Source organism: Typopeltis vanoorti, chromosome 12 (genome assembly GCF_054136105.1).
Source record: "Typopeltis vanoorti isolate ZY-2024b chromosome 12, IOZ_Tvanoo_1.0, whole genome shotgun sequence".
NCBI classification, from domain to species: Eukaryota; Metazoa; Arthropoda; class Arachnida; order Uropygi; family Thelyphonidae; genus Typopeltis; species Typopeltis vanoorti.
The window spans coordinates 87,900,038-87,926,180 of NC_143560.1; the positions used below are offsets into that span (position 1 = coordinate 87,900,038).

The following is a 26,143-nucleotide window of genomic DNA, read 5'->3' on the forward strand; positions in this document are numbered from 1 at the left end:
CATCTCCTCACGTCTTTTAACATGCTGAGTAGCTAACCTGCAGATACACTAATGACACAGTGTATCTGCTCTGAGTGGTTAGTGTATTTGCAGGTTTGATTCCCCACCATGGGCATGGATGTTTGTGATTGTCTGTAAAAAATACTAAAAAAAAATCCAACTACAACGAACTGCAACTACCAACGTAGTTGGTAGTTGCAGTTCGTTGTAGTTGGATTTAGTAGTGGAGACAGTTGTAGAATAGAAGCCCTCCCTCGACGAGTCTTTAGATTCCCTTTAGGTGTCACATAATGATAAAGTAACATTTTAAGTTTGTAAACATCTGTAGATGCAATCTTGCCCATATTATAAACTAGATAATCGAAAAAAACTTTTTATACATTTTCCAAATTTATTTTATAGGTCATTGCAGGCATGATTGCATTGTTCCATGACTTCTGAATATTATTACTGGAGCAGACTGATTCAGTTGTACTTTAAAATGTAGCAGTTTTGCAGAAATCGGTAGTACATCAGCAGCTGCTGTATGATAAAGACCTCACAATAAGTGGTGTAAATAAAATATAGCTCAGATGATAGAGCGCTCGCTTAGCCTGTGAGAGGTACCAGGATCGATACCTGGCGCCTCCAACTTATTCTTTTGCCAGCCTGGCTGGCCAAGTGGTTAGTGTATCCACTCTCCAGTCAAGAGGCTGCAGGTTCGAATCCCGCCATGGGCATGGGCATGGGTGTTTTTGATTGTCTGTGGAAATACTAGTGGTGGTCGGCAGTAGATGGTGTTGGTGTAGTTGCGGTTAGTTGGTGGATTGTGAGTAGTGGAAGCAGAGTTGTAGAGCAGATGCCTTCTCTCAATGAGTCCTTAGACTCCCTGGAAGTGACAAATAATAATAATACAGGAGTAGGAGAAGCAGCCAATAGAGCCTTGCAAACAGGAGACCCAACAAGAGCCTTAAAACGTTCAGATTGTAAGGGCACACCATATTTATAGTGTGCCCTTATAGAATTATAGTATAGTATTATTTTCTTGTTCTCCATTAAGTCACAGGACTCATCATGGGAAGATGTTTTAAAATGAGATGAAATGGCTTCCTACAAAATGACAGCTGCATCCTTTAGACAGCATAATTAGAAAAAACATCATATAAAAATCGAGCTAAAAGATTTAAAATATCTGATAGGTATAAGTTATTTACATAACTTGATGGCATTATTTTTGTAACCAAGTAATATAGAGCCTTGCAAACTCTGGGGGGGGGGGGCTTATAAAATAAAATGTTCATTGCAAATAATCACCATAACTGGCATTTTTTTTTTTTTTATGAACCTTTGTAGCTCAGTCAGTTTCAACGATACTCTTCTGCTGGAAAGACATAGGTTCAAATCCTGTTTGCAATGCAGAAATCCTAATAGATTAGGAATTTTCAAGTGAAGATGAGTTAGTCAGTCTCATATGGAGATAGCAGGTTTTTCCTCTTGCAAACCAGCCAGAACATGAACAACTGGCAGCTCTAATACACTATACAAATAGGATTAATCATGATCAGAGCATTAATTATGTCAAAGAAAAAAGTAACTTGACTGGTTTTCATCCCTTCCCCATCCTGTGAAAAGCCATTGAGCCTATTTTTTTTTCTTCTTTTTAAAAAAAAAATGACTGCTATAAGATTATTAGTAATCAGCTTATCTAGTCTTTCAAAGACAGAGTGACTATAATGTCATGCTACATAGTTGTAATAACTGCAACTAACATAGAAAGGGGGAGAGTGAGGAGAAAATGGCTAAACAACCATTCAAGATGAGGCCTAATGGAAAGTGACCTAAAGGATGACCACAGCAGTACTGGGAAGATAACATCCAAAAAGACTCAACTGATGGGAATCCTGGATAAGAGTGAAAGAGCTCAACACAAATCAATGGAAAAATTTGGTACTTGCAGCAAAGAACCTTACAGGTTCAGCAAGCCATGGAAGAAATGAACTAGCATTTCACAAATATAACAATTTCCTTAAAAATAAGTAAAGATAAAAAAATAAAATTTTCTAATAGATAAAAAGGATATTAATTTTTTTTAATAGCATCTTCCATCCAGCGAAATTTGTGACACTTTGTTATTATGCTGATGATACAAAGTTCGTAACTACAAGCAACATTTTCTTTTTGTTTTTTCAGCTCTGCACTTCATTTTGATTAGGCTATCTTTATTGCAAGAATGAAGGTACACTGAATTTATTATATACATGTATATTATTAATATGTAGAAAGTTTTTTTACCTTGGGTGTACTATATGTTAAAGATACCAAAAAATTTTATAAACTTGGTTTTAATCCTTTTTTAAAAAAAAAAAATTCTACATCTTTCTCTCATCCTGAGATTTTTATTTAATAAGGTCAAAGCACCTTGTGGCAACACATATAGGTAAATATAAGTTCTGCATTACTTCAACGGGGGTGCTTAAGGGTCAAAGCTGTATAACTGAGAGGAGACCTCCACATAGCCTTTAAAGGAATGTGGAGAATCGACCAGGGCTTCTGACCTAATGTCCAAACCTCACCTTCTCATAGGTGAGGTTAGGTGCCCTGTTGGGTATCTACCTGGATACCGAACGGACGAGGATGGGCTGGCAATTTGGAATTTAGCCGACTAAATTGTATTCTTATTGGCTTAAACCAATATACAAAATGATGGCACAACATGACAAAATTTCATGCTGGCTGGGGCGTCGCCTGGTTAAACAAGGCCCCCACTGTTTTCACCAGGGAAAACAGCAAAAAGTCAGCTACTGGAACAAATCTGCAAGAAAACCCCAACTCAATATCACCAAAGTTAAAGATCGGTACTATCAACATAAGAAGCTTGAATGGCAAAGAAATGGAGCTAGATGAGGAATTAGATAAGTACCAGATCGACATAATAGGAGTTACTGAAAGAAAAAAGACAAAAACTGGTGAGATCTTTCTGAGCAATAAATACAAAATGTTATATTCAGGCAATGACAATCAAGGAAAAGAAGGAGTAGCCATAGTATTCAACACAAAATACGAGACTAAGCTTCTTGAATGGCAGGCAGTCTCAAGTAGAGTGATGTAGACAAATATCAGAATGGGGAATTGGACAATGAGACTTATTTGTGCCTATAGTCCCACAGAATGTTTTACTAAGGTAGAAGTTTAGAAAATTTTTGATGCTTTAGAGAAAGCAACTGACACAATGAAAAAGGAAAAGTTGGTCCTTGTTGGGGATCTAAATAGCAGAGTAGGAAATGATTGTGAGACATACAAAAATATTTTGGGAAAATTTGGAGAAAAGTGCAAAGCTAATAATAATGGCAAATACCTTGGATTTCTGCTCAGGACATGGACTGGTTATTACTAGCACCATGTTCCAACATAAAAATGTGCACAAATTCACATAGAAGATACAAGGAATAAGAAAAGTCTCATCAACTATGTTATTGTTGATAGTGATGTTTTCTCCCTGGTGCAGGACACCAGAGTGTACCGATGATTTGAAATTGGAAGTGATCACTATTTAGTCTTGAGCAGGATAAAATTGAATTTCATATTGAAAAGAATAACATGTAAGAAAATTTTAAAGCGAATAAAAGTTAAGCAGCTCTCAGATATGAACTGTAGGCTAAAATACACAAAGATTATTGAAGAAAAAATGAAAGAGTTTGAGAACAAGGAATCAAACTTTGGAGATTCAGTGGCAAGACTTGAAGAAAACACTGACACTGATTAATTCAGCCAGAGAGGCATGTGGTGAGGTTGTCTGCAAGGATAGAAAAATCAGAATTCCATGGTGGACACCGGAAGTTAAAGAGGCAGTGAAGGAAAAGAAGAAAGCATATCAAAAGTTCCTGGCAAATAAGTCAGCTTGTGCTCTTAAAGAAGATAGAGACAAATGTAAGTTTGTCTAAAGCTAAACACTGTGTAAAACTAGCTAAACAAAAGTCATGGGAGAACTTTGGCAAGAACATAGAAAATAAATATCAAGACAGCGATCAGATATTCTGGAGGTTGTTGAAGAAGCTTAGGAATGGAGGAAAGAGTGCTGTAAAAGGAGTTAGAGATGATAAAGGTGACATGAAAAACGGAAGAAAAGATATCCTTGAAGTATGGAGTAATTACTTTGAAAAATTGCTAAACGAAACAATCAGTGATAGCACAGTGGTAAAAAACACTCAACAGGCATACAGTCAGGAATACATATCCATACTTGCAGTGGAAAAGCAGCAGGAGTAGATGATATTCGACCAGAAATGCTGAAGTATGGTGGTATAAAAGTCTTACAGTGGCTTCACTGCATAGTTCAGAAGGCCTGGAACAGAGGGACGAATTCCTGATGATTGGAGTAGAGCTCTAATAGTACCCATATATAAAAAGAGAAATAAAACTGAACGTGAGAATTAGAGGTATTTCCCTACTGCGTGTTCCAGGCAAGATTTATGCCAGTATACTTGAGAAAAGATTGAGAAGAATTGTGGAAGAAAAGCTTGGTGAAGAACAAGCTGGATTCAGGCCAATTAGAGGCTGTCAGGATAAGATCTTCACTTTATGACAAATAGTTGAGAAAGCATGGGAATATAACCAAGATCTGTATTTAAATTTTGTCGATCTGGAAAAGGCATATGACAAGGTGCCAAGAGAGAAGCTATTCAATATGCTACAATTATATGGTGTTAATGGGGCAGTGTATCAAGCAATACTTAGTCTTTATTTGAGTTGTAAGTCAGCAGTTAGAATTGAAGGAAGTTCAGGGAGATGGTTTAATGTTAAATCTGGTGTGAGACAAGGATGCACATTATCTCCTCTGTTATTCATTATCTATATGGATCACATTATGAAAGAAAGTGGTATTAAACATGATATCAGAATTGGAGATGTTAATGTCAGCTCTTTGCTTTATGCGGACAATATTATACTTCTAAATAAATCCGCTACAAGTTTGCAAGATTCTCAGACTAAATCAAATAACTGTTGTAATAGATATGGTATGAAGGTCAGCAATAAAAACACAAAGACAATGAAAATAGGCAGAAACATTGAAAATATGAACTGCATTGTGAATGGAGAACCTATAGAACAAGTAAGACATTTCAGCTACTTATGCACGATTTTTAGTGAAGATAGTAAATTTAATATGGAAATAGACAACAGAATCAACAAAGCTGGTATGGTAGGAAGTCAAATGAATAAATTTATGGAACAAGAGAGAAATTAGTCAAAACACTAAATTAGCTGTATACATGACAGTATTCAAACCAATTTTAATTTATGGATCTAAACGAGAGAGAGAGTGATTAGAAATAAAACACTTGACCAAAGACTAGAGATCACAGATATTGAGTCCTGAAAAAGATTAGAGGAGTGAACAGATGGCAATATCATATTAAAAACAAGGATATTAGGAAAGAACTTAACATTGTTAGCAGAGATAATTTCAGGTGGTATGGTCACTTAAACAGAATGGGAAAGGAAAGATTAGCAAAACAAGTGTTTTCTGCCAGGTTGGCAGGAAAAAGACCTAGAGGAAGACCAAGATATAGGTGGATTGATACTGTACAAAGTGCTTTAGACGATAGAAACATAAGATCTGATAATGGTACTTGACAAGTAGATTTGGAGGAAAATTGTAGGTAGGAAGTTAGTAATGATGTATTTTCATGTAGTACTATCATATCCTGTACACCCCTTGAGGGTACATGTCAGGAATTTGATGATGATGATCATTACTTCAACCTTGGTATCACCACCTCTGGGTCTGGCTCCCACTGAAGAGACCACAATGAAGGAAGGTCGAAACCTGTCTGGGTAGTGACCCTTCCCTAATACATAGTATTATACATGTCCGTAAGGGTATTGTGCTTTGTATTATGGGATTCTTAGGTAAGCAGTCAGAGCTTATGCCACCTTTACCATAAGTTGCCTCAATCCTGAAAATACTTCAGGTGCAAACTTGGCTTACTTGATTGTTTGCTTACTTGGAAAAAAAAAAAAAAAAGATTAAAGCCAAGTTTATAAAATTTCTTGGTATTTTTAACGTATAGTACACCCAAGGTAAAAAAAACTTTCTACATCTTTCTCTCATCCTGAGATTTTTATTTAATAAGGTCAAAGCACCTTGTGGCAACTCGTATAGGTAAGTATAAGTTCTGCATTACTTCAACCTTGGTATCACCACCTCTGGGTCAGGCTCCCACTGATGAGACCTCTAGGTTAAAACAGGTTGGATGCCTGGGTGGTGGATAGCAATGCTATAGGCAATATAGCTAACTGAGGCACTGCTGTTATCCCTCAGATGAAATATGAGTGGCTCTGCTCAGTGGTGGAGTGAGCCTGCCACAGGGTAGAGACAACACAGAGTTCTTCTTGGTGACAGAGTGAGCCTGTTTCTGAGGGGAACAACGCCGAGTTTTTGATCCTGCGGGTCACTCGTTATTGAGTGATCCAGGGGATCCCACAAGTTTTTGGAGAGGTAACCCCACACTTATTACAGGGAAATCAGTCTGCGTAGTGACCCTTCCCATAATACAAAGCCAAGTGATCAGAGCTTATGCCACCTTTACGAGTTGCCTCAGACCTGAAAATACTTCAGGCGCAAACTTGGCTTACTTTCTTGTTTGCTTATTTGGGGGGAAAAAAAGGATTAAAATCAAGTTTATAAAATTTCTTGGTATCTTTAACATATTATTAATATACATATAGATATAGATCTATGGAATGCTCCCCCATGCAAATAAATTGAAGTCGGTCTGTGGGCTTCAAAAACTAGCTGATAGGCAAAAAAAGAGGAGACATTATAGAAACAATGTTATTAAAGAGTTAACACTCTGAAGACTTTTTTTTAGACATGGTAGGAAGGGAGAGAACAAGAGGTCACCCATGGAAATTGTGTATGAGTGTGGTTAGCAACACTATTGGGACTAGATATTTTTTTGCTTGGAGGGTGGTGAATGAATGAAATGGGTTACCAGTTGAGTGCTTCATCAATGAATGAGTTTAAGGAGAGGTATTGTATGAATAATGGATCTCCTGCAATGAGTCTTTTGACTCCATGGAGATATCTGTATAATAATAATATACACTTATGCCAAATAAATTTTAAAAAGTTTGTTTAACAAAAAATCTGTCATGTAGCAAGTGAAAAGTGCCACTTCTCATAGGATATATAAAAAAATTATCATATAAAAAAAAGTCACCTGAATCATCAATGCACTGAAATGTATTATTGTTCAAATTTCGACACAGCTCATGTTCTGCAGAGCACCAACCCCCGCATCCTCTAGGATCCTGTGGGTCACGTGGCAGCACACAGTGAGCAGTGATTCCATCCACAGGAAGTAGACAAATTTCTCCTTCATAACATTCATTGCAGGAACGTTCTAAATGACAGAAGGTCATTTTTAGATGTATTGACAGTTATTTTTATGAAATTTTTTTTAATTCTAATATTTTACCACGAATTAATAATTACTGTATTTTTAGGACTGCATCAAGCACTTATTTGCATTACTACAACTGTGTTTTCATATCCCATTAATTTGTCTATTCAAATATGGTATAGAGCTCATAATGCACTTGCTGGCTAAAGAACTTTTTGCCTAAGTTTAATAAAACTTTAATTATGGATATTCCACACAGTCTTAGGCCTCATTCTAAAGGGCCCATGAACATATAATGCCTAACCTCTCCTTAAACTTATTTACGAACAATGTACTTTTTCATTCACTCTCTTAGACAACTCATTCACTATTTTCCAAGCAAACGTTTAGTATCTGATGTCCACCTTGCTACTATTTCCTTATTCATATAATGTTGTACAGCATTCATTGTGCACAAAAGAAAAGAAAATACCACTAAAAGAATTAAAATAGAAAGACTGGTGGAGTGAACAGACTGCATCACAGTAGTATTACATCAAAAAGGAAGATATTAGGAAAGAACTTGCCATTGTTAGCATTCAGGAAGTGTTTAGAGCTAAATTTCAGGTGGTATGGTCACTCATAGAATGGGAGAGGAAAGATTAGCTAAACAAATGTTCTTTGCCAGGTTGGCAGGAAAAAGACCCAGAGAAAGACCAAGATGTAGATGGATTGATACATTATAAAGCACCTTAAAAGAGAGAAATATAAGATCTGATAACATTGGAGTCTTGACAGATAACAGATTAATGTAGAGGAAAATTATTGATTGTAAGTTAATACTGGTATAACTTTTCCATATAGTACTATCGTAATTATCTTGTATGCCCTGTGAAGGTACATGTAATCAAATTCCTGATGATAATTAAAATTTATTTAAAATAAATTATTAAATGTTCAGAAATTCAATTCACTGGTTACATAACTGGTAAAACTTCAAGAATTCTGTTCTATAACCAATCCTAATACTTTCCTCCCACTTGTATAAACAACATAAATGAATACATTTCAGAGCACACCTTGAAAAACAAAGATTTCTCTTCCTTTTCTCAACACTGGTCATGTATCTTCCATCAGATAGCCTGTCTTTTTGTGCTTACAGGAAACTAACATACACAGAACATATGCAATCCCTTAAAAAAAAGAATCTCCAGGTCAACAGTGAAAGAAGCTATCATTAAAATTCTATATAAACAACCTAACCAAAATAAACACCGACTATAATATGACAACTGCAATCTCATATAATACAGGGATTTTTGAAAAAAATTGGCAACCTACTATGGAAACCCACAACTTCAGAATGGTTTTCAAACTCTCCTCAAAAATTAGGAATTTATTCCTCTAAAAATACCCTTCTCACTTGGGAGCAAGACTTGACAAATAATGCAAAATCCAAAATCTTACCAACCAAAGACAACCAAATTTTTTAATGATATGTACCAGTAAGTCAATAGGAGTTCTATGATTAGTGGTGCTACATCACTGGATGGGAAACATTTCCTTTGTGTGGGAATCATTCCAAGAAGGAGAGGTCAATAATAAGAATAGGAAAAACGATAAAAAAAAAACTTAATTTTTTGAAAAATATAATTTGTGTCTTTCCAGCAAAGCATTATCAATAAATATTTAGATATTACCTTTCAAACTATCATCATCATGTTATTTATCACTGTTCATTAATTACAAGATTTGAAGGTAGTCTATTATAAAATAAAGGTCAAGCAGGGTAAATTACTTTGTGTGTGTGTGTGTGAACCACCTTACTCATGAAATGTTGTAAACCTATTATACATTAGAACCAGAAGCAGATGAGTTTAGATATTGCAGTTTCCCTACAGTACTTTTTCAAGCAGCTTCAGGTGTCTACTGAATATGGTTGTGGAAAGTTTTCCCACTTTACAATGTATATCATACTTGACAAGAAATTATTCTTGTTTTAATCCTATACCCATGTGGTAAGTAAAAGCAACTTCACAAATAGGGTGGTGGTTTTGCACACACTGATCACAAATTGTCTACTACCTAAGGATTCTATCTACTTTGCCAACCAGACAGTCATATAAATATTGTGTTAACATAACTGATGTTATCAAGAAGAAGAATGCAAACACAGGCAAGGCTCTTCTAAATCAGTATTATTATTATGTGACACCTCCAGGGAGTCCAAAGACTCATTGAGGGAGGGAGGGCACCTACTCTATAACTCTGTTTCCACCACTCAATCCACCTACTACAATGGACTGCAACTACACCAATGCCATCTGCTGTCCACCACCATCACTAACATTTTCAAAGAAAATCACAAACATCCATGCCCACGGCAGGATTGAACCCACAGCCTTTTGGCTGGAGAACAGATATGCTAATCACTCAGCCAACCAGGCCATCTAAATGTATTATTTAGAAGAGTATTAAATGTTATATTCAGGTGATGATCATTGAACAAAAGGAGTAGTATTTAATACTAAATATGAAGATTAACTTCTTGAATGGTAGAAAATGATATGGGTAAATTTCAACATGGGAAACTGAACAGTGAGATTGATTTGTGACTAGAAAATTCCAGTAGGAAAGAAGGAGAGGAATTTGTGATGGAGGGTAACTCGCAACAAAAAAAGAAAAAGCTAGTTTTTGTTGGAAACCTAAATGGTAGAGTAGGAAATGAATCAGATATACAGAAATGTTTTGTTTTGTTTGTTTTTTTTGGAAAATTTTTCTAAAACATCAAAAACATGTTAAGCATCCTCTAGATTTCTGTTCAGGATAGACTAGTCATTACTAACAATATTCAAAAATGAGGTGAATGAATTCAGTAGGAGAAGAAAAATAAAAAAAATAAAAATCTTACTGGCTTTGTTATTGTTGACAATGATTTCTTCAAAGTACACCAGCATGTAAAATATTTGAAACAGAAGTAATCACAGTTTTCAGCAGCATCAAAATGACTACCACAATGAAAATAATAATAAATTATGAAAGTAAAGAGCATGTCTCTGAAGTTTGGAAACTTCAGAGACACAATGATAAAATCTGAAGAAAACTAATTGATTCAGCCAGGAAAGCATGGTAAAGTTATGTGCAAAAACAGAAGAAATTCTGTTTCTTCTGTTTTTGGTAACTTCTGTTTTTTCAGAACTTCATGGTAAACATAAAATCAGAACTTCGTGTTTACCATGAAGTTCTGATTTACCATGAAATCAGAACTTCATGGTAAACATTTCAAAGGTGGTGAAGGTAACCCAGAGGATTGCTATAATACTGAGAAGGACACTGATCAGACCACACTGGGACTATTGTTCTCAAATTTGGTCCCCAGGATTTGAAGAGGATAAATTAACTGTGGAAAGCGTGCAGAGACAGATAACAAAGATGGTATCAGGACTGTACAATGTTAGTTATGAAGACAGGCTGAGAAAATGTGGACTGCAGAGTTTGGTGGATAGAAAGAGAGGTGATATGATTGAGACTTTTAAACTGTTGAGAGGTGGTTACAGGGTTAACACTTCACTTAGTGGAACAGGGGGAAGGAGTGAGGACAAGGGACAATCCCTGGAAGTTACAAGGAAGAGGGCGAGGAGTAGTTTCTTTGCATGGAGAGTGGTTGAACCATGGAATGCACTGCCTGATAGAGTGGAGGTCACGAACAGTCAATGAGTTCAAGAAGTGGTATGATAGACTCTGCATTTTCCAGGATGGGCCTCCCATGATGAGTCTTTTGAATCCATGGAGACCTGAATTATAATAAACTTCGAAATTAGAGACAATCCTGGAAATGAAAATAACATATCAAAAGTTTCTGATAAAAACTAAGTTATGTGTAAAGGTAGCTAAATAAAAATCCACGAGAAGGCTTTGGGAAGAATATAGAAAATAAATATCATGAAGGTGGCAAAATGTCCTGCAGGCTTAGAAATGGAGGAAAGAGTACTGTAAAAGGAATGAAATGCTAGGTGGTATGAGAACTGAACACAATGATATCTGGAATAATTACCAGCATTGTTAGCCAAGTGGATATCCAGTTTCCAACTAGAAGGTTATGAGTTTATATCCTTCTGTTGTATGGCTATTTGTGAATGGTACCTAAAGATGGTAGATGATTTATCATCTGGTATGACACCATTGTTATTGGAGGGCTGAAGCGGGAAAAAGTTTCATGTTTCATCTTTAGAGGTGAAGTACTGATAATAGATTAAATTACTAAATGAGATGAGTATTGAGACAAGTGGTAGAAAATATCCAAGAGGAATGTAGCCATGAGTACCTTTCAGTAGCAAAAGTAAAAAAACAAATAAAAAAAAGCTGTCAGCAATCTTGAAATGTGGAAAGACAGGTGGAATTCATGATGCATCATCAGACATGCACAAATATGAAAGTATAAAAGTTCTTCCATGGCTAAGTTGCATAATTTATGCAGAACTCGTCAGTAGGCTGAATTCCAGATTAACTAATTGAGCTTTCATGATACCCAACTATAAAAAAGGAAAACATAATTCTACAGTTCTGTTTTCTTTTTTTTATAGTTGGGTACCATGAAAGCTCAAGAAGTTAATATGGAATTCAGCCTTCTGACCAGTTCTGCATAAATTATGTAATTTATGCATTTTTATTTCTCTCTCTCTCTCTATTTTTTTTTCTTCTTATTGCTCCTATCTAGCTTTGGTCTAAACCCAGGTTGTTCTTCTACAAGTTTCTCTTCTATAATATCATTCTCTGTCTCTTATAAAGTATAATCAAATCTTTTGCCTTTTCTCTTGAATTTACATTATTATTATTATTATTTGACACCTCCAGGGAGTCCAAGGACGCATCGAGGGAGGACACCTGCTCTACAACTCTGTCACCAACTGACCGCAACTACACCAACGCCATCTACTGCCGACCACCACTAGTATTTCCACAGACACTCACAAACATCCATGCCCATGGCAGGATTCGAACCCCCAGCCTTTTGGCTGGAGAGCGGATACACTAACCACTCGGCCAGCCAGGCTGGCATGTTGAACAAATTTCTTATATTCAAACCTATGCTTATTGTTTGGACTCATTTTACCCAGACAACTAAAAACATGAGATATCAGTGCCTGTCACATATTCACTCTCAAATCAGTTTATTTACTTTGTAGGATGTCTGGAATAATTACCAGTTTGGTTAGCCAAGTGGATATCCAGTTTCCAACTAGAAGGTTGTGAGTTCATATCCTTCTGTTGCTTGGCTATTTGTGAATGGTACCTAAAGATGGTAGATGATTTATCATCTAGTGTGAGACCATTGTTATGTGTGGAAAGACTAAATTAGTCTTTCCAGAAAATGACTTGGAAACTTCTCACATGTAATGTTTACTAAAATTATATGAATCTAGGTCTCTTTCAAAAACCGGGTATGTGGCATAGAGTACTCGTTCTCAATTTCTTACACCAAAGGCAGTTTGATTTAATATACATTAAGGAAAGTACCAATTCCATAAGAGTCACTATTTGTCTTTTTTCTTAAATGATCAGTACTGTCCAACTCTTGACTATATACATTATTATCATTAAAATTGTTTCAACATGAATTAAACAAAATGAATTCCAGTTAGCAGCCTTTAGTCTAATTCTTGTACCTACCTGTACTAGTTTTATTAGGGGTTGGTGTAATAGTTGTATTTGTAGTAGTGAGAATACTAGATGAAGTAGGCAAAGAAACGGGACATGCACAATCTCTGACTTCTATTTCTCTTTCCCCATTTTTGTGGCAAGGTGAAGCACTTGATAGAGTCCGACCTGTCCCATGGTTATCTCGGCATTCCCTAGAACGACTCTGTACTTTAAAAGGATTGCACTTGCCTCCAAATCCTATGCATGATGACCATTCTCCCCACTGAGACCAAGCAGCTGTAACAAAAGAAAACTGTAATCGTACATTCTTCTATGAGAATTTCATTCATTCATATCAATGCTTACTATACTAACAAAAAACTAGTCAAATTTTGTTATAATAATCAGACCTCAATGGAATTGCTCATTATGGAAAATTCTTACCATCACACACACACATTCATGCACAATGCTTATTAAACCTTACCTTGAACTCATGAATGATTGTTTCCACATTCATAATACTTTCAAGTAATACACTCCACTCACCACCCTCTCCATACAAACAACTTCGTCTACTCACTTTTTTTTATGTAAAGAGGTTGTGAATAGAGGAGTGAGGGATAACCTCTTTTCACCACTTGTCTCAACCATATTGTACCTCTTCCTATTAATCAGTTTCTACAAATACCATTCCATCAATCTGTCCTCATATCTAACATTCTATACACCTAGCACTATCTTAGTAACTCCTTGGGATTATTATTATTTTTTTTTATGTGGCTCCCACTAACTGTACTATAGGTTTAAAAAAAGTTTTTAACCTAATAGTACATCTATACCATAAGTGGACTAAGATTTTTTTTTAATATTTTTATTCATTTTATATATTTCTTTCTATTTTTTTATTTATGTTTTGCATAGTCTGTAAAACCTGTTCTAGAAACCTAACAAACTTTTTCAAACTACTTCCAGCCTCCAATAAGCAGAGTGGTGGTCTCACACTAGGAAATGAAATTTATCTAAAGACAATTGCAAACATCCATTCTCATGACAGAATTCGAACTCGCAGCTCTTGGTTGAAGAGTGGATATGCTAGCCACTCGGTCAACAAGGCTGGCAATTTATAAAATATATTCATCTCCTTGAAAAGTAGGTGACTAAATCTGTATACAGATTATTGCGAAGAGTCAAGACTTTGTATACACTGAAACCATAACTTGTTTACTTGTACATGTCAATGTCCTCATCATTACGATAATTTACTGTGTCTTATAATTGAATCAATGTGGCCCTTAAATGTATCTTGACATCATATCACCACATCTTGAAGAAATACTCTAAGGAATTAAAAGCACCTTTGGAACACCTGTTAGCACAACTCCTGCAACAGGGCCAGTCCCAAAAGAACAGAAGGGGAGAAAATTGTTCCACTTCACAAAGGGAGAGATAGGCTACAAATTATAGGCCAGTCTGTGTGTCTAGAGAGTTGTGGTGTTGGAGAGGACTAGGATTTAGAAATGGATTGATAATAGCAGTATTCTTTATGATGGTCAGCATGGATTTGTTAGGTGAAAAGTCATGCTTTAGCAATCCGCTTACATATTACAATAAGGTGACAAATTCACTGGATAAAGGAGGTGCATATACAGTGTTATACTTGGGTTTTTCAAAAGCCTTTGATAGACTGTCACATGACAAACAGTAGCTAAATTGAAACAGAATGGGATTAGATAACAGCCCAGCGAGTTGGATAGCCAACTAGCTGTAAGGTGGGTATCAATAGGTTGTGTATCCCAAAAAAAAAAAGGAAAGTCACTAGTGGAGTGCCATAGGTATCTGTTTTTGGGACCATTGTTGTTTAATTTGTATGTTAATGATATTGGGAGTGGCTTCTCTGGAGATGCTGCAACTGTTTGCCTATGATACAAAGATGGGAAGAACTAAAAGAAATAGTGCAGTGTGACCTTGTAAGAGGATCTCAAATGACTACGTTAGTAGCAGGTAAGTGGCACCATCAGTTTAATGTTTCAAAGTGCCAGATCTTGAAATTTAGTAATCAAGGTTGGGATGCAGAGTATGCAATTAATGGGGATATTTTGAAGGAGATGGAAGAGATGAGAGATCTGGGAATGATGGTGGATAAAGATTTGAAGTTTAGGGGGTCACATTGCTAAGAACATCACAATGGATTAAGGCAATAACGAGGACACTGACATGCAGAAGCAAAGAGGTTATGGTTCTTTTGTTATAAGGCTTTGATCAAGCCACATATGGACTACTGTGCACAATTTTGTTTGCCTGGGATGAGGATGTATTAGAGAGGGTCCAGAGAAGGTTTACTAAGTCAGTGTCAGGTCTATGGAATGTTAGGAGAGAGAGAGAGAGAGAATGCAACTTGAGCCTTATGAATAGGAGAGGGGATATGATCAAGACATAAGTTGGGGAGGGGGTTGTTGCCAGATTAATGTGGAGATTTTTCATAGAGTAGAGGGAGATAGAAAAAGACACCATCCGTGGAAGGTGTGAGCAGGGGAGTGAGAAGCAGGTTCTTTGCATGGAGAGTGATTGGTGAATGGAATGCATTGCCTGAGTGCAGGGAAACTGAATGGATTTAAGGCATGGTTTGATCTTTTTTGTATGAAAGAGTTTGGACCTATCACGATGAGTCATTTGACTCCATGGGGGGGGGGAGATGTTAATAACAATATACAAGTAGCCTAGTGTGCAATCTTCACTTAGTAAAGGTTTAAACAAGAATATAATTTCTTGGTGACATTGATTTACTTTGTGACCAAGTGAAAAAAAAATGTTCTAAAATTATAGACCAGATCTGTAATCTGAAATTGTATTTCTTCTGCGGTTGCTTAAAACTTTTGGAAAAATTACTAAGAGCTTGTATACAGAATTCATCAGATGAGAGTAATATTATTTATGAAGGTCAGTACGAATTTGTTAAGGGATATACTCCTGTTTGTGTCAATTGATTCTTTTATGAAGTAATAAGAGTGATTCTTGAGAGAAAGCACATACTGTATTCCTGGATATTTCAAATACATTTGACAGGACACCACACAATAAGTAAATATTTAAGTTGCTATGTATGAAATTAAATATGATATTTAGTTAGTGGATAATAGTGGATTGGAAATCAGCTATCTGACAGATATCAAAAGTTATGCATGCCAGAACAGTATCAGGGAAAGGAAGTTTACATGTTCCAAAGGATTTGGTACTGACTATTGCTGTTCAAGTATTATGTCAATGTTGTTTGCAGATGTAAAGCTTGGGAGGATTATTAGTAATAGCACCAATGTTCTGGCTCTTCAGGAGGATCTGATAAGATGGAAAGACAGAGAAGTGAATGGAGATGTAGCTAAGTGTAAGGTTTTGAAATTTGGGTTCCGCCAGAGGAAGGGGTGCATATTCTATTAGTGGAACTCAGGGCCATCGCCAGATTAGATCACACCCTGAGGCAAACAATTAAATATTACCCCCCTGATGGATTATTAGACAAAAATATAAGAAAATCTCCAATTGCTATTTTGTTTTGATTACAAGAGCAACATTAATGCAAAACAATTACATAATAATATTAATTAAATGCTTGCTCTACTGGGATATCGCACAATAAAACTGTTTATAGGCTCTTCTAAATTTAAATTATAAGCCATGTCCACCTCTATCGATTTAGTTGCTATACCAACCAATCTCTCTTGGGTCATTGCTGTTTGCAAATAATTTTTAATCAGTTTAAGTTTGGAAAAATGTTGCTACACTAAGAGGAATTATTTACGTGGCGATGGTGCCTACCGAAATATGGCTGAACAAGCACCATTATTAAGCTGTGCCATGAGGCAGGCTGCCTCTATGCTACACCCTGTCAATGACATACTGGTGGAACTATACTAGAAGAAGTGGCAAAGCAAGGGATCATGGACTGATGGTGGAAAGAAATTGCGAGAATATATTGCAAAAGTGGTGAAGACAACTATAGGATTTCTGCAATACTGGGAAGAATGCTGGCTAGCAGAGATAAGAGGGTAGTGATTTCCCCCTGATCATAACATCTAGATTACTGTGTTCGGTTCTGAATAATTGGGATTTAGCAACAACATGTAACAATAATATTAAAGCTGTGTACCATTGGTTAGAATCATTTTTACAGCATGTAACTGTTGAGTTTGGTGAACAGGACATGGCAGGGTGATGTGAAGGAGACATTTTATTAAGCCATTGAGAGATATTCATCAGACAAACACTGAGAAGATTTTTTCTATGGTAGAAAAAGGGGAAGGTTATAAAGAGGAGCCATCCCTAGAAGTTGTGAAAAGGAGCTGATGAGTAAGAGTGAGGAGTAAAGCTTAGTTTTTCTGGGCCTCCATAGAGTCTGATGAGGATCACATCTTAGTGAGTCTTCATCAGACTCCCACAAACCATAACATATCTAACCTTGAAAACATTCAACATTGAAAATTCATCACCCACTCCAACAATATATTCTACTCATGCTATGCAAACCATCTACTTTTCATTTCCTTACAACTCCTTATACCACTTCCAAGAATGACTTCTCATTCTCCCATAACTTATCTTATGCCATAACCCCCCCCCCATATTGCCATCTGATAGGCTCACCAACTTGTATGTCTTAATCATATCACTTCTCTTAATCTATCAAGCTCTGCAGAGTACATTCCTTTAATCGGACCTCATACGCAACATTCCAGTCATGAGATAGCCTTGGTCACTTGTTTTTGCACCTCTCTCTCTCTCTCTCTCTCTCTCATGTTTCCTCATCATTCATATATATCCATGCAGCCAAACCAACACACACATACACCAAAATTCCGATTACGATCAGGCTACATATTCGCTTAATATGTAGCCTGATTAGTGCCTTATATAGTGGAACTACCATCACCTCATCCTTTGTTATTATGGTATAAAATGTTCTGCCATAATAACTTTTACAACATGTCCCTTAAATATCAACTACCTATCTATCAATTCTCATACTAGTTTTCTCTCACATACTCCATCTTCTATCAGTACCTGACTTTAACTTAGCAACACTGAATTGGTATCACTATTCATATGCCCAAAGTAATAAGCTATTCAAATCCTTTACATATAACATCACATCAGATCTTTCTGAAATTCTAAATTGCTTCCCAATTTAGCATTATCAGCACTAACATTGATATATAGATCAAATGGTGGTCCCAGAATGGAGCCCTGTGGTAACTTGCTTGTCACTTTCCCTCTCAAGACTGCATTCCTATACACAATTTGCTGGCTCCCATTGGCTCACCATCCCTTAACCAGGCTACCAACTGACAATCTAGGAAAAATTACTGTATAAGCATCTCTTCTATCCAATACACTTGTCATCCTATCATAAAATATCAGGTTACTGAAACAAGACCTCCCAGTAACGAACCCATGCTGTTAGAAAGATTTTATTGTCCTTAATCCAAGTTACCGTTCTATCTCTAACCCTCTCTTTACACCTTCACTTCCACATCCAATACAGCAACTGACCTATACTTTAACACCACCAACTGATTCTCCCTTATGCAGTGGCACTATTTTTTCACTCTTCTGGGACAATTCCTGTTTCCACACTCTTATTGAACAACCAAGTCGAGGGTGTGTAATCTCCTTTGCATATTCGCTTAATAAGTAAGCTTTTTTGAAGGGAGAGTTGTAAAACCATGGTAGTTGCTGTTTGTTGTGGAGTAGGTGCCCTCTTGATACTTGAGTGAAAATTTTATAGCATTAAAAATTCTAACATAAGTCTTCCATTGTATAATTTTTTAATTTTAAATGTCTACTTAAGTTTTAATTAGTTTGCATATGCCAAAAAAGTATATAAACTAAGTGCTAAATTATTATAATTAAATCTCCACATAATCATTATTATCTATCACGACGTACATAAACTTTCAGCAATAGCCTCTGCTACTCTGAACAGCATCACCTCTTTTTCTGCTATCAATTAGACTCCCTTAATTGGCACTCATAACCATAACACTTCTTCAATCTGTCCTCATAACCAACATTCCAGACTCAATATTATCTTAGGCACTCTTCTGTATATTTGGAAAATTACTTCACTGCCTCTAATACATAAAATATAAAGCTTATTTATATTTTGGTTTATAACTCCTAAGAGCAAAGCAGTGTCCATTTTTAAAGTGATGTCTTTAGTAATCATCTCAAAAATTCTCATAAACAAACAAAGCATTTATCATGTATAATTATGTGAAGAACCTAATGAACACTAATGTCATGAACATGTTATAATGTAATGGTACCCAGTGGCAAAACCAGATGGGGGGGGGCAAAGGTCCTTTCCCCCCAGATTGAGGAAGTGTCATCAAAGAAAAAAAACACTAGAAAATTTTCCAAAAATCTTTTCCTTTTTAATTTTTTTTTTTTTTAAATTTATGTTGTGTCATGTCTTCTATTTCTATACTACTTATGAATTAGCGATCATTGGTCATATGCGATGCATAGTGTGTATTCTCAAATTGTCTTTTCAACTTGGGGACCCCTCCCCCCCAAGATTAAATCCTGAGTGTGCTACTGATGTTACCTATCAGTTTCTTTCATAGACTGCACTTCATTTAAAATTATTATTATTATTATTATTATTCAGGCCTACATGGAGTCAAAAGACTCATCGTGGGAGGTCCTTCCTAAGAACATAAAGTGTGTCAAGATTCATCAAGGGGAGTCCCCCCCCCCCTAAGAAACACAAAGTCTATCATACCACTCCTTAAACTCATTGACCGTTCTCGCTCTCACCACTCCATCAGGCAATGCATTAATGTGCTATCATTTTGTATTATGCTTCAGTAATTGTGCAGCGCTTTGAATATTGAAATAATTTGGATAAAACTAAAATCTGTATAAAATCAGTTACCATTTGGGGTTGGAGTTGTTACAATTACAGCTGGACTAGAAGGCAACCGAAGTCCTCGAATACCTGAAAATAAAGTAACATGATCAATAGAATCAACACAGTTGAACCAGGTCATATTCAACAAATAATGTATTCAAAAATACTATATTTTTCAGCATGTTTAACAATGGTAAGGTACAATTCTGAACTAATATTGTTATAACTTTACAGACATTTAGATTAAGTACATCAATACAAAAAAAGAGTAATCTCAACATACATACAAAGTTAACTCTATTTGAGCCGTGAGCATATAGGTTATAATTTCAGGTCATAATTAAAATAGGTTTCTTAATTAGATAGTTGCTTTTGAAAAGTATTCGCTAACATTCTAAGCTGATTCTTATGCCCATGTCAATATCAAATGGAATATTTTGTAGTAGAGCCCTTTTCCTGAGAAATAAACATTTCCATATAACATTCAAGAAGATATTTTATAAAACATAATATATATAATAACTAAAACTCTTTATTATTTTAACTATTTTTCCAAAGTTAAATTAATATCATCAGGGGAATAATATTACAGAGATGCATATGCAAGCACGACTGATGGAGACCTTAATAGCTCAGTTGCTATCGGCAATACCCTTTGATTGGAAAGATCTGTGTTTGAATTCCATTTTGAATGCAAAGAAACTTTAAATACTTTATAAAAAAATAATAAAAAAAAACTTGAATTGTTCTTTCTGGTAGTTTTTCAAAGTCCAATTGACATCAACAGAAGAACATGCACTGTAATGCTAAACTACTAAAACTACTATGGTCTCCTTTTTGGGATTATAGGATTTGTTTCTGAGTTAGCCACTCTCATATACAGGTAGCAAAGTTCTAAAAACTGGATTTTCATCCTGCAAAGGAAGAAAGCCAGAAGAGCACATGATTAACAGACATAATACACGGGCCTCACAGCCTTTATTGCTTCAAAACAGCCCAAATCAATGAGGACATAACTGTAGAAGAATGAAACAAGGAGCAAAAGCAAATCCTACAGTCATAAAAAGGAGACCATAGTAGTTTAGCATTCTTGGTTAGTTACTGTGCATGTTCTCCTGATGATACCAATTTGACTTTGATAAACTATTGGAGAGAAAACATTTAAATTTTTTAAAAGTTATTATACCATAAGCTATCTGCTTTCTAAAATACCAATATCACAAATAAACATCAAGATTTCCTTGGGACTCTCCTTGGATTGCAGTACTAATCTACTCTCATATTCTGATTTTAGTTTCATATTCCTCTCATATACATATATATTAGTGCCTGTGCAGCTCAGTGGAGATGGCATGTGCCTTACCTGGTGCTAAATCGCCCGAAGAGAGAGCATTGTAAGTTGAATTATAGTCACCAACTAAAGGAACTTTTACTAAGCCTTTTTTTTTGACTGGTTCCTGGGTTAGTCATTCTCTGGAATGGACAAGCGAGTTTTTTCGTCCCATAAACTCAAGAAAATTAACCATAGAACCCACACTATTTTCAGACAGTAAACATAGTGTTAGGATTAGGGGACCACAAGATGGCAGCACCTGTTGGTCACCTCTCTTCACAGGATGCAATGTATAATCACCGATAGTCTTAGGCCAACTATCCCTGATTGGCTACTTCCCCCTCAGTCTCCAAAATGAGATAGGGCTAAAATGGTGAGGCCATTTTAGCCCTATATGGGAATAAATGGCATTAGCTGATTGATTGATTGATTACGCATCATCAAATTCCTGTCGTATACCCTCAAGGAGTGTACAGGATATGATAGTACTAATAGTACTAAATGAAAAATTTACATCATTACTAACTTCTTATCTACAATTTTCCTCAAAATCAGTCTGTTACTTTTCAAGACTCCAACATTATCAGATCTTATATTTCTATCGTCTAAGGCACTTTGTACCGTATCAATCCACCTATATCCTTAGTCTTCCTCTGGGTTGTTTTGCTGCCAACCTGGCAGAGAACACTTGTTTTGCTAATCTTTCTTCGCCCATTCTGTTTAAGTGACCATACCACCTGAGATTAGATCAGCTAACGCATTCCTGGATGTTGACAATGTCAAGTTCTTTCCTAATATCCTCATTTTTAATATGATATTGCCATTGATGCCATCTGTTCACGCCTCTAATCTTTCTCAGGACTCTCATATCTGCGGTCTCTAGTCTTTGGTCAAGTGTTTTACTTCTGACCCAGCTCTCAGATCCATAAGTTAAAACTGGTTTGAACACTGTCTTGTATACAGCTAATTTAGTGTTCCGATTAATTTCTCTCTCTTATTCCATATGAATTTATTCAATTGACTTCCCACCATACCAGCTTTGCTGATTCTGTTGTCTATTTCTATAATTAATTTACCATCTCCAGTAAAAATCGCGCCTAAGGAGCTGAAATGTTTTACTTGTTCCACAGGTTCTCTATTCACAACACAGTTGACATTTTCAATGATTCTGCCTATTTTGATTGTCTTTGTCTTTTTATTGCTGATCTTTACACCATACCTATTACAACAGCTATTCAATTTAGTCAGAGAATCTTGCAGACTTGTAGCGGATTTATTTAGAAGTATAACATCATCTGCATAAAGCAAAGGGCTGACATTAACATTTCCAATTTTGATATCATATTTAATACCACTTTCCTTCATAATGTGATCCATATAGATAATGAATAACAGAGGGGATAATGTACATCTTTGTCTGAGACCAGATTTAATATTAAACCATCTTCCTGTACTTCCTTCAATTCTAACTCCTGACTTACAACTCAAATAAGAGACTAAGTATTGCTTGATATAATGCCCCATTGACACCATATAACTGTAGCATATTGAATAGATTTTCTCTTGGCACCTTGTAATATGTCTTTTACCAGATCGACAAAACTTAAATACAGATCATTGTTATATTCCCATTTCTCGACTATTTGTAATGTGAAGATCTGATCCTGACAGCCTCTATTTGGTCGGAATCCAGCTTGTTCTTCCACAATTCTTCTCAACTGTTTCTCAAGTATACTTGCATAGATCTTGCCAGGAACACTCAGTAGGGAAACACCTCTGTAATTCTCACATTCAGTTTTATTTCCCTTTTTATATATGGGTACTATGAGAGCTCTACTCCAATCATCGGGAATTCGTCCCTCTATCCAGGCTTTCTGAACTATGCAGTGCAGCCACTGTAACATTCTTATACCACCATACTTCAGCATTTCTGGTCGAATATCATCTACTCCTGCTGCCTTTCCACATTTCAAGCCTTTGATGGCTTTTTCTACTTCAAGTATGGATATGTATTCCTGACTGCATGCCTGATAAGTGTTTTTTACCACTGTGCTATCACTGCTTGTTTCATTTAGCAATTTTTCAAAGTAATTACTCCATACTTCAAGGATATCTTTTTCTCCCGTTTTCATGTCACCTTTATCATCTCTAACTCCTTTTACAGCACTCTTTCCTCCATTCCTAAGCTTCTTCAACAACCTCCAGAATATTTTGCCACCTTCTTGATATTTATTTTTCCTGTCAAATAAGTCAGCACAAGCTGACTTATTTGACAGGAACTTTTGGTATGCTTTCTTCTTTTCCTTCACTGCCTCTTTAACTTCCTGTGTCCACCAGGGAGTTCTGATTTTTTTATCCTTGCAGACAACCTCACCACATGCCTCTCTGGCAGAATCAATCAATGTTTTCTTCAGAGTTTGCCACTGAATCTCCAAGGTTTGATTCCTGTTCTCAAACTCTTTCATTTTTTCTTCAATAATCTTTGTGTATTTTAGTCTACAGTTCACATCTGAGAGCTGCTCAACTTTTATTCACTTTAAAACTTTCTTACGTGTTATTCTTTTCAATATGAAATTCAATTTTATCCTGCTCAAGACTAAATAGTGATCGCTTCCAATTTCAAATCCTCTGTACACTCTGGTGTCCTGCACCAGGGAGAAAACATCACTATCAACAACAACATAGTCAATGAGACTTTTCTTATTCCTAGCCTCTTCTCTCCATGTGAATTTGTGCACATTTTTATGTTGGAACATAGTGTTAGTAATAACCAGTCCATGTCCTGAGCAAAAATCCAACAGATATTTGCCATTATTATTAGCTTTGCTCTTTTCTCCAAATTTTCCCAAAAGATTTTTATATGTCTCACATTCATTTCCAACTTTGCTATTTAGATCCCCAACAAGGACGAACTTTTCCTTTTTCATTGTATCAGTTGCTTTTTCTAAAGCCTCAAAAAATTCCTCTACTTCTACCTTAGTAGAACCTCCTGTGGGGCCATAGGCACAAATAAGTCTCATTGTCCAGTTCCCCATTCTCATATTTGCCCACATTACTCTACTTGAGACTGACTGCCATTCAAGAAGATTAGCCTCGTATTTTGTATTGAATACTATGGCTACTCCTTTTCCTTGATTGTCATTGCCTGAATATAACATTTTGTATTTATTGCTCATAAAGATCTCACCAGCTTTTGTCTTTTTTGTTTCAGTCACCCCTATTATGTGGATCTGGTACTTATCTAATTCCTCAGCTAGTTCCATTTCTTTGCCATTCAGGCTTCTTATGTTGATAGTGCCGATCTTTAACTCGGACGATGTTGAGTTGGGGTTTGTTTTCAGATTTGTTCCAGTAGCTGACTTTTCGCTGTTCGCCCTGGTTCCCTAACGAAAACAACGGGGGGCCTTGTTTAACTGGGCGACGCCCCAGCCGGCATGAAATTTTGTCATGTTGTACCATCATTTTTTATTTTGGTTTAACCAATAAGAATACCAGCCCATCCTCGTTCGTTCGGTATCCAAGTAGATACTCAACACGGTGCATCACGAGAAGGTTGAGGATTGGACATTAAGTCAGATGCCCTGGTCGGTTCTCCGCATTCCTTTAAAGGCTATGTGGAGGTCTCGTCTCAGTTATACAGCTTTGACCCTTAAGCACCTCCTGATTACTCTCGTATTCCAATTTTCTTCATTTTACTATACTAGTCACCTTCCTAGGTTGAGCTTTATATTCCACAAGCAACTGTTCTCCACCTCTCTCATATTCCTTCTATAATCTCTTTTCATCTATAAATCCTATTTGATTTCCTTAGTCATCTTATTTACTCCAAATCACTTATCTCTCTTGCTCAAGGTATGCAATCTGCCATTGCTGTTAACAAATATTTCTTAACTAGTTCCCATGCACTATCAACCTCTCTTCCTTCAAATTCTTTCATCCATTAATGCTTCAAGCTATTTTCTAGATCCATTATAATCACCTGCCTTATATTTCCACATGCCTATTCATCCTTCAAGACCGAACTGCATGGTCACTCTCACCAACTGGTTAGAAGTATAACATCAGTCACAATCTGATCCTCTATGATGCCATGACTAATTCTAAAACTTTTGATCCTCATGTTTCCTCCACTACATGCTACCTAAGACATTTGTTCCTCAAGACTAAACATTTCTGCCTCATTACCATCCATATTTCCTGTCTATAGCAACATCCCATTAAATATCTAGCTCTATCCACCTCACATGTACTCAAAGCCAACTGCCATTTCTTCTCTGATTCTCTTACCCTAAGAGGATTAGTAACACTCCACCACCCTATTTACCTTTCCTATCCTGCAAAAACAAAATGCTATATTCTTCAATTTCTATTCCTCTGTCAAATAAGTTTTCTGGATCTCAACAATCATAGGACAGACTGAGTCATTCAATACCACAAATTCATTGCCTTTATTCCTAGTGCTCCTGGCATTTGTAACAGAAAAAATAGTGCTATCACACTATTCTCATAACTACTATTATTTTCCACTGACTTCCTTCAAACTGTGCATACACTCATCTTCCAAGCCGCCATCTCTAATACCTTCCACCTGCAACTATAGTTTCTCTGTCCTAACACAGTCACTTGCCAAGAAAACAGCAGTCCCTCCAAATATCTGCATCCTGGATTCAAATGCAATTCACCTCTTGCATACATCTTCATCAAATGTACTCCTATTCAAGAAGTACTTCCATACCCATATATTTTAGAATTCATATAAAGTTTGTGGCTAGTATGTCTGCTTTCTGGAAGAAAATATAGAAGAAAGTGTTAAAAAGCTAAGTTACATATAAAAAGCAGATAAATAAATGACAAGATTTTGGAAAGAATATAGAAGAAAAATATTGTGAAGGTTATTAA

General features: G+C 36.2%; 1 protein-coding gene across 5 annotated transcripts in view; it reads right to left on the bottom strand.

The window, feature by feature from the left end:
* LOC150100975 (uncharacterized) overlaps nt 1-26,143 on the bottom strand; it is a 184,989-nt gene that overhangs the window by 25,949 nt on the left and 132,897 nt on the right. For 4 of the 5 annotated variants that reach the window (XM_090401420.1, XM_090401417.1, XM_090401418.1 and 1 more), the window contains exons 7-9: nt 19,936-19,998; nt 13,035-13,301; nt 7,203-7,385 (exon numbers count right to left, since the gene is read on the bottom strand). In XM_090401420.1, the coding sequence (XP_090257546.1) occupies nt 7,203-7,385; nt 13,035-13,301; nt 19,936-19,998 (513 nt within the window). The remainder of the gene's footprint in view (nt 1-7,202; nt 7,386-13,034; nt 13,302-19,935; nt 19,999-26,143) is intronic. The other variant, XM_090401419.1, reaches the window with a different exon arrangement.